Source organism: Sporothrix brasiliensis, assembly GCF_000820605.1.
Source record: "Sporothrix brasiliensis 5110 chromosome Unknown Cont17, whole genome shotgun sequence".
Lineage (NCBI taxonomy): Eukaryota > Fungi > Ascomycota > Sordariomycetes > Ophiostomatales > Ophiostomataceae > Sporothrix > Sporothrix brasiliensis.
The window spans coordinates 3,084,924-3,099,459 of record NW_024467136.1 but is presented as its reverse complement, the minus strand read 5'-3'; the positions used below and the strand labels follow the sequence as shown (position 1 = coordinate 3,099,459).

Sequence of the window (14,536 nt, the reverse complement as noted above, 5' to 3'; positions counted from 1 at the left end):
TGACCATCATCGCCCGCATCTGACCCCACGCGCGGTTCCTTTTATTTGGACTCATCAGATGCGAGGAATATCTTGCCTCACTATCGCGTGACATCGACCAACTTTCCTCGCTGAGACCTCAGTATCGCCATTGCACAGCTTTCAACTTTCGGGCTTCTCGAGCCTGTGGTCTTGGACCATGGCCCCGACGTCCCCAAGACCTTCATGCCAGGATCGAATATGGAAATATGGGCTCTTTTCAGGACTCTGCACCGTCCTCCTACCCTATCTAACTTTTGTTTTTGTCCCCTCTCTTCCTATTCGCCGCCCTTTTCAGATCCTGATAACAAAGGCTACATCACTGTGTGACGCGACACGAAGCAGCTCCGCCATTAGCTATGTTTTGTCCCTTTTCTCACTATTTTTCCCATCAGATATATTCCATTTTATCTCGAGCACGCCTAACCAATCGAGCCAACCATAGCAGCCATTTATGCCTCTAGCAATGGCCTCCGAGACCGGCTTCTACATACGACAATATACTATTCTTTCCATCCAAATCGATGTCTAAATGGGTTCCTTGGATTCCTCCCACGGGCCACCACGACCGGGTCTCATGATCTACGAGTGAGAGACGTCGCAAATGCAATATACGGTACTCCGTACACAGTACAAGATATCGGGGGCTTCCTACTGTGAAACAGATTTAGCCCCAGATCTTGTGTTGCCTGCTGTCTATGCCCGGCACATATTTCATTTCCAGCGCCCTTTCTACGCGCCTACATTATTGAGTATGTACGTTTTTCGTCATCCTAATACGCAGGTGCCTTCACTATTGCAACTTCGACCACACCTCAACAATATGCATTGGTACTACCTTGCTTTCGTCATTCACTGATCTACAAGACTGCGTTACCGCGCGTGTTGTGAATCCAAAACCTGTGTTATGTGATAGTTCTCGACCGAGAAAACTGGCTCATCACCACATCACGATGTTGCCAGTCAAGAGCAAGTTTCATCGCGGGCTTACGATCTAGTGACAGAAACCCAAGCTCTCTTCCTAGTTCGATCCCCCTTTTGCCAGCCATAAACGACCTCTTCGACCTCACCACTGGTACATGAACATCTGTACCTACTCGATTATGTTTCACTTTCTTTCTCATGTGCTTGCAACCGGCCCTGTGGATCATTGACATTGCTATCTTATCCCGCACATTAGGTTTTATTTCGTACCACCTCCCTCGATTTCCCAGTGGGGCAACAGGCCTTGCATCAGGCTCGATATTTGATACCAGCAGCTCGACGAGCGGATCGGCCATCACGCTCTGTACTACTTTGTCTAAGGCACGAACCATGGTTCACTGTCTATTGATCCAGATCCATTTCATAGTGCCTGCATGCCTGCAATGTGTTTTTTTTTTCTCCTTTGAGCGGCCGCGCAGCATAGGTATGCGTTGTCTTCTCGTATCGAGTCCGTTTGCATTGGTCTTAACAAGCGATATTGCTAGCTCCTACACTCGCGTCCATAACGTTTTTGCTCAAGTACAGCCGTCTAGTCTGTCGTCAATTGCATCGCAGTGTCGTGGTGGACTTCGAAGGACGATATTCACATTCACCAGTCACACCAGCCACCACCTGCGGCTTGTCAAGGTCCTGCGACGTGGCCCTATCTACGAGGACGGCGGCGCCCCAACCCTAGAGTCTCTGCTCGAAAAGGCGGTGACATCAAGAAGACCTTCCGCGGCTAGAGTGCCATGCTATGAGTCGTCTAGGGGGCTAGATGTTCCTGCTCAAGTTGCTGGTTGAGAATGATCTTTCTCGCCATCGGCTGCAACGCTTTTCACGGGAGCGTGACACAGCCTTGGTATGCCATGGAGAGGGATTTTCATAACCAGTCTTGTCGATAATCAATCCGCTCTTGGCCGCTTCTCGTGGTTCAATTTTGAATCATGATTAAAAGCTTCTTCGCATGTTATTTCACGTCATCCTGTCGTTCTGTGAAACGTCAACCACTAACAAATGTAAGACGCCGCACGCAACTCGGGATAACCTTGTCACAGCAGCATCAACGAACGTGCATCTGCGGCCCGCACCCGCAACCAAGTGTGCACCAACGTTTTGTAGCGCCGTTGTCAGTTTGTGGCACAGCATTCTCAGAGCTGAACCCCAGGTTGTTTACTATTATCCCTGCAAATCCAATACGTCGGACATTCCAAGAATAGCCTCGTCCACACTTTTGACAGAGCTGAAAGCAAAGTGTTTGGGTGCGGCTGAATCCACCTTACATAGGCTGGTGGTTCCCATCTTTGCTTGAGAGAGTACTGAACTCTTGGTCTGGACGGGAACCTCGGCAGTTGATAGAGCGTGTACGACATACCACATACGGAGTGATACGTTGCTTCGTTTGTACGAAGCCATTCATGTATGCGCAACGACAAGATGAACCGACCAGGTGAGACAGTGTTCGGTGTTGTCTGATTGGCTAGTGCTGCCCATTGGTCTCTTGCAAAGGAAAGGAAAATAGGGGTAGCTCGGTCAGCGCAAAAATGGCTCTAGACTAAGGAGGCGCCATAAGACAGAAGGCGGTTCTAACGGTCTTTGGCAACTTTATGGGTTCATGGAAAGGAATGAGAGACCGAGAGAAGCGAAGGAAAGTGACCTGTGGGTTGCATCTGGGCAGCGCATGGCCCCAAAACCTTGGCGGATGTAGAAAACAGAGAGGGTCAAAGCGTCCTTGCAATATACGTTTTACAGGGGGGTTCTTGTTTTGACAGTGCCTGATAGGATGATGCAGATCCGCTATATGACATTGTCCACAGCGGGAAGATTTCCCAGTTTCTGGGATTTGGGATACCAGGTGTTGTTGGCAAGAACGGATACAAGGGGACAAAGTACGCCTTTGAAAACGACTCTCGCTTGCGAGACAGCATCTGGCATAACATCCACCCCTTCTCGTCAACGGTTGTTTGAGAGTACTCTGCAAGACATGAGACAGAAACTACGACGTAACAGTCGAAGGAGACAGCTCGGCCTAGTGCTGCAGCAAGACGAAAAGAGATGGAGAAAAGAGGGGACAATGCTAGGAAGAGAACGAAAGCTCAGACTAAGACCAGAGCACGCAGAGGTTCGTGTGGAAGCAGAAACGACGAAACGCAAGGGTAATTGGGGAGAAGCCTTGTTCTCCAATTTTCCTTTTCCAGACCACCAAATCACTTCCATGGCATGAGAAAATGAGCACGCAAATTGCAAGGACACCACGGCTGCGGGACAGACACCGAGAAAGGAAAACAAACCTGGGCTTGTGGGGTCCATTTCCAGGGAAGCGTGCACGTAACAACGTCGTGGCTCGGCCGGGGTGTTGCAGAGAAAAAGGCGAGAAAGCTAAGCTGGAAAAGAATAAAAAGAGGAGAGCTGATGGGGCCAACGGCAGGGATTGTTGTCGTGCGTTCATATTGCCTGCCATTTTCGCAACACGACAAGGAACGAGCCACATCGAGATGTGCACTAAAGGACTAGAGGCTCGTAGCACGATTAGCAGAGTCGCAGTCGACGGAAGACCCAGGAAGCGAAGGTAGCAGAGGAGTTTTTCTGGCGTCTGTTCTTGAATTTCTAGCTTCTTTTCCGCATTCTTTCTTTGCATGTCTGGCTTCTAGGCAGACCGTCAGACGTCGATCTTATCCTTTCCCTCTGTGACTTCTGTTCCTTTCAATCTTTTGATTCTCACGATCTTTTCTTGACGTACTCTGACATTGTTTTTGGTCTACTTTCATTTTGGTCCTTTTCTTACCGGCCGATGGCCCACCGAAGCGACCGTTGATTACGATATCTGCGTTACCGTCACGCTTCTTGACCACGCCTCTCGCAACTCCTGTGCATCTGTCCACATCCTGTGTGTGCCACTCCAGCCGGCGGAAGGGAGTGCGGCCAGCATAGTTGACACAGTTGAGAGGTAGGGGAGGCAGCGGATATTCCACGACCCCTGAAATCAGCCTCCGACCAGCGTCACACAACAATATGAAATCGCGGCGCAACACCCCGGATTCCGAGGCCGAGGCCAACGGCAGTAAGCCGCGGGCATCGCGAGCGACGCAGGACAGTGCCCTTTCGGGCATGTCAGTCGAGATGAACGCCTGGACACGGCGAAACGGCAGCAGCCAGAGTAACTACAGCAACAACAACGACAACGCCAATATCACTGGCTTCCCGCAGCCGAGGTCGCCCAACACCGCAACGGCACCACTTGGACAATTGCCCGTTGTCCCGGTGCCGCAAGCTGTCTACCAATCGACGTACCGACGGGCCTCGTCATCTTCATCGCAGGATGGCCGCAACTCGGGGCGAGGCTCACGCGGCAACGGTTCAATGCGGCCGACGCCCGTCCCGGCGTTCAGTGTTGACGGCGAGGAAATGTACTTTCCGCTGTCACCAGCGCCGCCCAAGCGCAAAAGCGACACGGGCACGCGTCTGACACACGGGTCCGAGAGCGACGTGCTGCCGCCCGAAGACCGCAACTATCCTGTGCCCGTCTTTAACGCGGCGCAGTTCCAGCTGCTACCACAGCAAGAGCCCCTGCCACAGCTACAGCCGCTGCGTCAGCAGCAACAACAAAACCCGCAACAAAACCCGCAACAAAACCAGCAACAAAATCAACAACAACCATCTGGCACGCATCTACGAATTATCCACGCATCAGCAACCGGTCCGCCGTCCATCTATTGGTCGGACGACGGCGCCAGCGCAGTCGACAGCGCAGGTGGCGGCAACAACGGCAGCGGCAACGGCGGTGGTGCCGAGGCAGCAACCTTTGCCACGTCCACCAATCCGTCGGCTTTCACCTTCTACCGGGAAGGAACCCCACCACCAGGCCATCGCAACTTGAGTGACGACGACGATGACGACGATGACGACGACGCCGACGATGATTATGATGATGACGACAACGGCGCCATTCACACGGAAAAGCTTAACCCCCACCGCTCCCAATTCCGCGAGATTGGCCTCGCCGTGTCGACACCCAAGCACAGCAGCAAACAGAAGACGACTGCGTCTGGTTTCCGGGACTTGACCGGGGGCAGCAGTGGTGCCGGCAGCGGTGGTGGTGGCGGTGGAAACGGTCGCCGGCCAGGTCAGAGAGGTGACGCCGACGAGGAGGACGACATGAATCGCGAGGAGGGGAACCTGGCCGAGATAGAATTTGTCAACGGACGCTATGTGCCGCCCGGCCTACGTGATGGACGCATGCCAGGCCGCAAGCCGGTGTCCGAGAACCACGACGACGCATCCGACAGCTACTACGAGCGCGACCGCAGCGGTCGCCAGTTCTGGTACGTGGCCGGCTTCATTGTCTTTTTGATTCTCGCCGTGGCCATTGGCGTTGGCGTCGGTGTCGGCATCGGCCTCTCCAAAAAGAGCAGCGACGAATTTATGGCGCGGCCGAATGCGACCGCGCCGGCCACGGCCAGTAGCAGTGCCACCGGTGGTGTTGGTGCCGCGGCGGCGACTCTCTCAAACACTGCGGCCGCCATCGTGTCCACGCTGCCCACCACCGCCACTTCTTCTTCGTCATCCCCGTCGAGCACGTCCGCCCCTCTGACTGACTGCCCCGCCGCCAACGGCACCACCTACAACGTCCCCGGCTCCGGCACGACGTTCTTGCGTCTCTGCGGCATCGACTTTTCCGGCACGGGTGCCGCCGTCGACCTCTCCCACCTACCCACCATCAGCATGGACGACTGCATGAACAACTGTGCCGGCACCTCTGGATGCACCGCCTGCGGTTGGGGCCCGGCCAACAGCAGCACCACCAGCAGCGGCGTCGGCAGTTCTGGCTTTGAGAATTCGGGCAAGAATTATTTCCAGTGCTATCTGAAGAGCACACTGGGCAGTACCAAGACGGCTGTTTATGCCGACAGTGACTGGTGCTTTGCGATTATGCAGTAGGCGGGCACGATGGAGCGGCAGCGGACAACGACGCGAAAGGACGGGCAATACGACAAAGAGGAGGGACTCGGGCGACAGCGACGGCGTTTCTTGTGATTTTAGCATTATTTGATTGCAACACAAAGCGGTTACAGTCATGCATTCCTTATGATACCCTAATTCCTCGTCGGAATTATATACATTACACACTATTTTATAGCCGATTTGTTAGAAGCCGACCGCCTCTCCTTTGTTTATGGCGGCGGCTGATTCGACTCGCACAAACAATTTAATGCTATTTACAGTTTTATCAATTACCATCAAGCAAATGCCACGCGGCATGTGCGACATCGCACACCGGGCAATGCTCTGAACACGAAAATATCGAACAAGTTGAATACGCCCCGTGTCATATCCAGGCTATGTAAGCAGAGCATGGACCACGAGGTGGAGGTCCTGGGACATTTCTCGATAGAGGTGATGGAGAGAAGGTACCCTTGTCGTCAGTACGAACAACGCAAGGACATGGGGCAATACTAAGCAAAATGGCTTTGGAGACCAGACGAAAAAGCAAAGGATAAACCAAAAAGACCAAGATGACAGGGGCCACCTCATAGTCTTCGCAGGCATAGGGGGCGTCGCTTGCGCGATAGCACGTCGCGTCCCGCGAGTTTCTCTTCACGACCTCACTGTACCAAGATTTCTTTGAAACGTACAACATATACCAGTATCATGACTTAACTCGCAGGCCGCTATGCAGCAATACGACATATTGTGTTTTCAACGTTGCAAGCGCTCCTTCCTTGACTATATCTTTGCTTCGAGAACTTCGTCTCGCGGTAAGAGCTATCTACCCGCTCTTGCCCCCTGTTGTCATCATGCATAAGACCCTCTCAGGAAAGAGGGATCTTGCATAACGCACGTTTTTTGTGTCGAAAAGCAACACGGACTTATCGAGATGGCCACAAGTCCAGCGACAGACGATATGACATTTAGTGATAGACGTCACCTATTATCAAGTTGGGCTGTGTTAATGTTGCCGTTAGTTTTTTGCGGGTGGCTCCTTCCTTACTATCTATCATACTCCGTACACATATGCTCCTTCCTAAATTTTCCCATTTTCCTATGTTTTCTACCCACATGTCTCGATTCCCCCGATTTGGTCATATTTTGCTTCTTCTCTAATTCGTATCTCTCTCTCATTTGCGCATCATTTACCGGGTCACAACCATTCCTACTCCCACATGTGCAACATGGAACTGCAATTCTGGAGTCCACTTGTCCAGTTGCATCGACGCATGCACTTGTGTGGGTCCCCGTGCGCCCTTCGCAACCAGTGACGGTGCTGCCTCACCAACCTTGATTCGCGGACACAATAAAACTGGCTGAACAGAACATCATTCAGCTCTTTCAGTTACGGTGTATGTTTGATCACTTGAGCGAACGAGCCGGAAGAAAGTGGGTGGACGGAACAAGAGGAAAAGGCTGCCCGTGCATGCATGCATGCATGCAGTGTCCAGCCAATGTCTCACACTCACCGTCCTCGACAAGCAGTCACCGACTATCCCACAACTCGATGTACCACAAGAGAATCGGAAGAAAAGACTCGATATCGACTCCAGGCACTCGGGAATCTGCTCGAGGTCGTAATCTTTTGATCTTCGTCGTCGAAGCACACGTTAGCCACGTTACCGGAATCGTTTTGCATCTGACGGTCCTGTGGCTTGATCACCATTGCATCGTCTTGATCGCTCCCTGGAAAGCCCGTTCGAGCCCTATTCAGCCGCACCTGAAATGGTGAACAGTCTTGGTATCTGCCCGGTTCTCTGAATATTGCCCTGGAGGATACCATCGACCTCATCGACCTCTAGCTCTCCGCACGTCTGCGAATACCAGGAACAAGAATAGCATTTCCAGAAACGGGTTCAGACAGCCAACAGGGGTCGTTCGGCACCGTCATGATCCTCCCAGAACAGCCGTACCAATCCGGGAACCCCCACAGGGGGGGGACACAAGGCGCCAAGGAAGACAGTTAAGTTTCCCGTGTGCCCTCTCAAAGCTCCGTGGTCTTGAATGCAGAAAGCGATTTTCGCGCCAGCATCAAGAATCAACACTGGCGACCATCAATCCAACGGTGCGACAAAACATTTTTATTTTCCTCTCGAGTTTTTAGACTTAAACTTGATTGTGCGTGCCTTGCAAATGGCACATGCACCACATCATTTTATGCACCACCTCACACCATCTGTTCAGAGCGCTGGTTGCTGCTCGACTCAGGGGCAAGCCGCAAATCTCAGCATGATTTGGGTTGGCCCGTGCATGGAACAATAGCACCAAAGGCAACCTTGCTAAACCCAATTCGTCATGGGTCCAGTCTACCTCGCTCTCCCAGTCGGTTGCGCAACGCGGAGGGATGTGGGATGGAAAGAAAAGGGCATCAGGGGTATCCCCATTCGCAAATCACAGCACACTGCCCAAAAAAGTGAGCATGAGCAAGACACATTTTGTGCAGCCGCATCTTTCACCTGCATCGCTCTGGCGCAACAAGGACCGTTGCTCGAGTAATACTTCGTGGCACAACGTCCCAGTCCAATGAAAATTTCCAGCGGACCAGACAGCTGGCATGACAAGTAGGTGCAGGGAGAAGCAAATCAACAAAACTGACAAGCCCCCCAACAGAACCCCAATTTTACCTTCCAGAATCCTACCGACGTCTTCTCCATGGAATGCATCCGCAAAAGCAAACTGAAAAAACCACGACCTTTCTCCTAAGGAAGAGACACGCCTGTTGCTTCTCCTCGTCCACATTGCTCTTGGACAACTTGCCTGTACGGCCTATTACGGAGTTCGAATTACATCGCTCTTTTCTATTGCAAGGATCACACCCAAAGACGACAAAGGTAGGTAGTGTCCACTTGATACTTGCCCATCGCGCAGAGCTTGCCCCATCACAATTTTAGCTGCTTGCCCACGGCCTTGTTGACCTCTTCTGCCTGCGATTTACTCCTTTCTTGCTGCTGCCCCGTTGCTGTGTTTAATTTCCCTTTTCACTTGCCCTGTCACACCTGGTGGAACGTCTTTGGGAGCCCTGGTACTCTACTGTATCTCTCTCGTCCCTGGACAACAATGGAAGTGTAGGAGAAAGCGGGCCTTCCACCGGCTTTTTTGTTCGTTTCCCTTCTTTGGCAACCTTTTGCGATCTCGTCTGCTTCATATGTATCGCCTTATTTCTTCCCTCTTTCCGACGCGTCCTTTCCAGCAGTCGCTTTGACCAGCAAGACTAACAGCAAAGCTGCATGCCGAGTTTTAGAACGGGCGTCAAAGCTCCTCACTTCGGGCTAGCGGTTCCCGCTGCAACGCACTGTCTTACCATTCCACCTGCGACACCACACACCCCAATCGCAGAAGTACGAGTTCGACAATTGCTTTTTTCTCACGCAGCAGCGCCTCTTGCCTATCTCAGTCGTGTCGGTTCCAACCAGTTTCCTCCCTCGCGTCGAAAACCTGTCTAGTTGACAGGCAGACCCAGGTCACCTTGCTTCTTTTCTTTCTTTTTCCTCGTCTTACCTCGCACTCCGCTGCTCACAGCTCGGAAGGCCTGCGCAAAAAGAAAAAAGCTAGTCGGCACAGTCCCTCCTTTCACCCTGTACCTACCGCCGATATTGTCTGCCTGTCATCGTTGGTTGGCAGGTTTAGGAAAACAGTCCGCCCCTTTCTCAACACAAAATACTGCACCAGGGCAAAGCGCGCGTTCTCATCGAAGTACAACAAAACGATACCAGCGACATACGTCCAGCGCGACAGCGATACTCGAAACTTTTGTACCTGTCTTCCTGCACGTTCCTTGCCATACGGGTTCTTCCTCTTCCCGACCTTCTTACATTCCTTTTTCCTCCCCATTTGTTTTACATTGGATGCCCGTGCCTGCGCCAAAACACTTCGGCCACTAGATTTAGTGGACACCGATGCAGGTGCAAATTGCCCCAATATCACTTTCTTCTGGCGCATCGGCCTAAACTCAGAGCACGCTCTTTATTGACTGCGCTTGAATTGGACGCTCTAACCTGCTCTATTTTGGTCATCTGGGGTCATCAGACGGAAAGCCAGGAAAGGTACTCTAAAACACGAGGCCAAGCAGTCAAGAGACAGCCCAACATGGAGACCTCTACGAGCACTTCTGCTGCTCCAGCAATTCCTCCCGTTCCCTCCACACCTCCAATTCCGCGACAGACACACCAGCAAGCTCGCCGAAAGAACATTGCCTCGTCTGCCTCCACGCCGTCCCTATCACGAAACCTTCCCTCCTCCCACGGCCCAGCCATCTCGCCCGCCTCTCCCGAAGTTATCTCGTCCCTTATTACGAGCCTGTCTATTATCTCGAAACCGGCCAACTCCCACTTCGACAGCCCCTTCGGCACGTCACCCGACAATCTCGGCTCCGTCCCTCAATCACCAACCGGCGGCTCGTTTGGCGTCGACTACGGTGCTTTTGTCAACGCCGCCGAAGCTGACGCTGTCGACGAAAGTACACCCTTAGACGAGCTTGCCGCAAGTCCTCCCGTCATTCGAACCTCCAAGCCCCCGAGCGGGTTCTCGCCACTTACCGCGCCTAAATCTCCTGCCAAGGACCCATCAAACGCGGGCGGCCTGAAGTCGCTGCTGTCTGGCCGTAGCAGCTCCCGCCCATCGTCCAAGGGCTCCTTGGCGTCGCGGGATGCGGATGCCCAGAGCATAGGCAACGTCTCCATTGAGCGCGGTGCCGTGTCGCCCGTACCTGAGCTACGGCGCCGGTCGTCACACGATAGCTGGGGCAAGAAGTCAGGGCGCGCCCAGAAAGGCCTCATGTATATGAGCAGTAAAGAGCGCCTCCGCGAAAAGGAGGCTGAGAAGAAGCGCACCAGCATTGGCGGTGCCAGCGATCGGATGAGCATCAACAGCGGCGCCGCGCCGCGGGCTGATCCATTCTTGGCCGAAACCCCTATTAGCGAAGAAACACACCCCGACTCGCCTAACAACAGAGATGCTTCCCGCCCGTCCCTCGACAATGGCGCACCAAGCCCACGGCCCATCCCGGCTCGCGATTCCAGTCTACACAAAACCGGACCCAATGCCAGCAAGCGGTCATCGCGGCGTTCCTCCAAGCAAAAGCAGGACCCATCAGCGAACAGTACCATTCACGAACTTGATGAGCACCACTTTAGCAAATTTTCGGATGTTGGACAACGCCCTGAGCTCGTGAGGAGAAAAACACAAGAGCAACAAAGGCAACAGCAGGAGCAGCAGCAACAACAGCATCAGCAGCAACCGTCTCAGTCTCAGACGCAGTACCCCTACTACTCCTCACAATCTAATTCGAAGGGCGAATCATCACATTACGCAAAAGAGCCAATGCGGGGAAGAGGCGAGAGTGGCGAGGACACAGCTCTGGCGAAGCAGCCGAGCGGTAGCCAACGGCCAGTCGAATCCAGTTCGTTTCCTTTTGCCTCTAATAATCTCGGCTCCGACACAGCCTCTCCTGACGAAGATATGGAGGATGGCGCGCCCTTCCCGGCGGTTGCCCAGGGCAGGCGGCGCGATCGCAGCCTGGATGGCCGCCGCCGCTCCGGTCGGAATAGCACTGACCAGACCGATCTGAAGCGGACTGGTTCGAAGCTGAAGAGACTGTCTGGCCCGCTCGGTAGAGATGACAAGTCAATGCTCTCTGTAATCGAGGGTAGCCGGAGCGGTAGAACGTCCGCCGAGGATACTCACGTCGTCTACGAGCGGCCGGAAAGCGCAGACAGTGTTGACGATGCCGTCGAGGCATACCTCTGCTCGCCAAGATTATCCCAGAAGATTCGTCACCCGCAGACTGGCCGTATCATTTCCTTCTCAGAGGTTGGTGACAGTGAGGGCTCCGCCGTCTTCTGCTGTGTCGGCATGGGTCTGACACGGTACATCATGGCCTTCTATGACGAGCTTGCTTTGACGCTCAAGCTACGCCTCATCACGCCAGATCGACCAGGTGTTGGTGACAGTGAGCCTTATGCGGACGGCACTGCCACCCCATTGAGCTGGCCTGGTATGTTATTTTTTTTACTTTGTGACGTACTCGTTGATTGCCTTTGCTGACCAAAGATTCCTACCAGATGATGTGTACGCCATCTGCCAGGCTCTGAAAATCACCAAGTTCTCGATTCTTGCCCACTCGGCGGGTGCCATATATGCTCTGGCGACAGCTCTCCGGATGCCTCAGCATATCCGTGGTCGCATTCACCTCCTCGCGCCGTGGATTCCTCCCTCTCAAATGTCCGTGTTCGGCTCTTCAGCACAAACACCCCTGCCTCCAACGAATGCCATCCCGACGTCTCAGCGTATTTTGCGCGCCCTGCCTACTCCCTTCCTCAAAGCGGCCAACTCCAGCTTCATGTCTGCCACAAGCAGCTCCATCACCTCGAGCCTCCCCAAGACGCCGAAGCGGAAGCGCAAGTCGAGCGCCAACCTAGCCAAGGAGCGCGAAAAGGACGCGCATAAGAACAACCCGCTTCCCGTTGACAACAAGGAGAATATACTGGCCGCACGGCGGGGTGCGGGTGACGCGTCCGGCTCGTCCCCACCAAAAGAGTTCACCTCAATCGAAGAGATGGACCGGCTGCGGCTGCATGGCGCCTCTCCAGGCGCCGCTGTAGGCTCGGCAGGTCTAGTGCACAGAAAGTCGGCATCCGGCGCATCCGGTGCGGCTGCGATGATGTCGGCACGCGAGGCGCGCGAGGCAGCAGTGTTGGCTGCTGCCGCCGATGCGATTGCTGACCGCGAGCGGCAGGCTACGTACGACTCGCGTCTAACCCACGCCATCTGGGACCTCGCCACGACAGGTGCCAACCCAGCCGTGGACCTGCTTGTCTGCCTCGAGCGGCGCCACACGATCGGCTTCCGCTACGTGGACATTACGCGCCCCGTCATTATCCACCACGGTTCGCGCGACACGCGTGTCCCCGTTGAGAACGTGCGCTGGCTCGGCAAGACCATGCGCCGTTGCGAGGTGCGTGTGCTGGAGGGCGAGGGCCACGGCCTGATGGCAAGTGCCGCTGTGATGGGTGGTGTGCTTATGGAGATCGCCAAGGAGTGGGAGGACTGGGGCCGGCTGACGGGCTCGACGCGCACCCGCGACGGTGTGCGTGAAGAGCGCGGTCGCCGCAACACCATTGGTCTGGCCCGGTAGTTAAGCAGTCAAGCAGGCTGGCCGAGGCACTGCACGACATTTTCTCCAATTGTATTTCTTTTTTAATCTTGATATCACAGTTCTTGGGGGGTACATCTCTACGTATCTTTATTTTCTGTTCTACATCTTTGCTTTTTATTATATCTCGAGCTTTTGGATTTTATGTCACGACAAAACGCATTTTTGTTTCATTATCAACGTTCAAGGATTTCATAATTGTCGGAGATACTACGAAATAGATTATGGTACAGCTATACCAAGTAAAAAATATACATCACAATGCATAAACAAGCACGATTCCATCAAGCAGGCAAAGCAAGCCAGAAACAGACGTAGGCTGTAGCACACTGTATGCTGCCTAACTAGAAGGGTACTTCTCACCTTGGTCCCACTACATGATGTTAGTTGGGATCCAATTTCAGAGCATAGGCTCGCAGCACGTAGACTGGAAGTACAGAAGAGACACTTACGTGTTCCACAATGCAGCCGGCGTCCCAACGGTACCGATCGACAACTTCTCCGAAGCCGCCAGCGCGGTAGTTGAGCCACCCATAGTTGCCCTTGAATGTCGTCCGCAACACTGTGATGTTCTGCGAGGCCCAGATGGGACTCAGTATGCCCCATGCGGATGCGGCGCCGTTCTTCGCGGCAGGATTATGGTTCTACAGGCTCTGGTCAGCAAGCACCAAACGATATCCTCTATTCATAGTGAACTCACAATGTAGCCCTCGGAAATGTAGGTAAAGGCCTCGGTAATATTCTTAGTGACGAGGAAGGCGTTGGCAAACTTGCCGAAGCGTTCCTTGGTGGCGGTCTCGTCCGGCGGCGGGCTCATGGGCTGGCACGGAGGGGGCGCGGTGAGGCCGGCGGCGTCGGCACTGTCCGCGACGCGCGAATGAAGCCTGTGTTTATCGGCCACCGTGTCGTGGGTGGCGTGCGGCGCTTCAGTAGTGGTGCCCTTCGGGGCGCTTGCACGGACCGGCACGTAGACGACAGCCTTGCCCGGGCTGGTGTTGCTGCGCTGGAGGCGATAGCCGTAGCCATGTTCGAGGCCACGCAGGGGCAGGCGGTGGTGGGTGAGCTTCACCGTTTGGTGGATTTTGTGATCTTGGTTCTCTTGGTGCTGCTTGTTCTGGTCAAAGTCGTCTACAAGGGCGCCCTTGTCCTTGGCCGCCATCTCAGCAGACGCAGGCGTCGATACCGGTGGAAGAGACAGCAGTCGGAACGGAGAGGCCGTGGCAATGGCCACGATGGCGGCGATGGCGACGAAAGGGCGCATGTTGAAGATTTTGCTGTCAACTCTGATAGTGCTACTCTCTCTCCTCTTTTTCTGATTGTTTGATCCGCTTCGCAGTGAAGTGTGACGACGGTACTGGGACGAGAGAATGCAAACTGTCATCACATCATGAGAGCATATCCCCTCCTTTCATAAAATAA

General features: G+C 53.9%; 3 protein-coding genes across 3 annotated transcripts; 2 read left to right on the top strand and 1 right to left on the bottom strand.

The window, feature by feature from the left end:
- Window positions 1-3,993: 3,993 nt before the first annotated feature.
- SPBR_02545 (uncharacterized protein) lies at window positions 3,994-5,919 on the top strand (the record flags this gene model as incomplete). Its single annotated transcript, XM_040760848.1, has 1 exon — window positions 3,994-5,919. One exon carries the CDS (start codon window positions 3,994-3,996, stop codon window positions 5,917-5,919), a length of 1,926 nt encoding a protein of 641 aa, XP_040620915.1.
- A 4,134-nt stretch (window positions 5,920-10,053) lies between these two features.
- On the top strand, window positions 10,054-13,099 carry SPBR_02284 (uncharacterized protein; the record flags this gene model as incomplete). Its single annotated transcript, XM_040760587.1, has 2 exons — window positions 10,054-11,959; window positions 12,027-13,099. 2 exons carry the CDS (start codon window positions 10,054-10,056, stop codon window positions 13,097-13,099), a joined length of 2,979 nt encoding a protein of 992 aa, XP_040620914.1.
- Window positions 13,100-13,517: 418 nt separating this feature from the next.
- Window positions 13,518-14,378, bottom strand: SPBR_03136 (uncharacterized protein; the record flags this gene model as incomplete). Its single annotated transcript, XM_040761439.1, has 3 exons — window positions 13,518-13,544; window positions 13,570-13,761; window positions 13,818-14,378. The coding sequence occupies 3 exons, from the start codon at window positions 14,376-14,378 to the stop codon at window positions 13,518-13,520; spliced, it is 780 nt and encodes a 259-aa protein (XP_040620913.1).
- Between the last annotated feature and the right edge of the window lie 158 nt (window positions 14,379-14,536).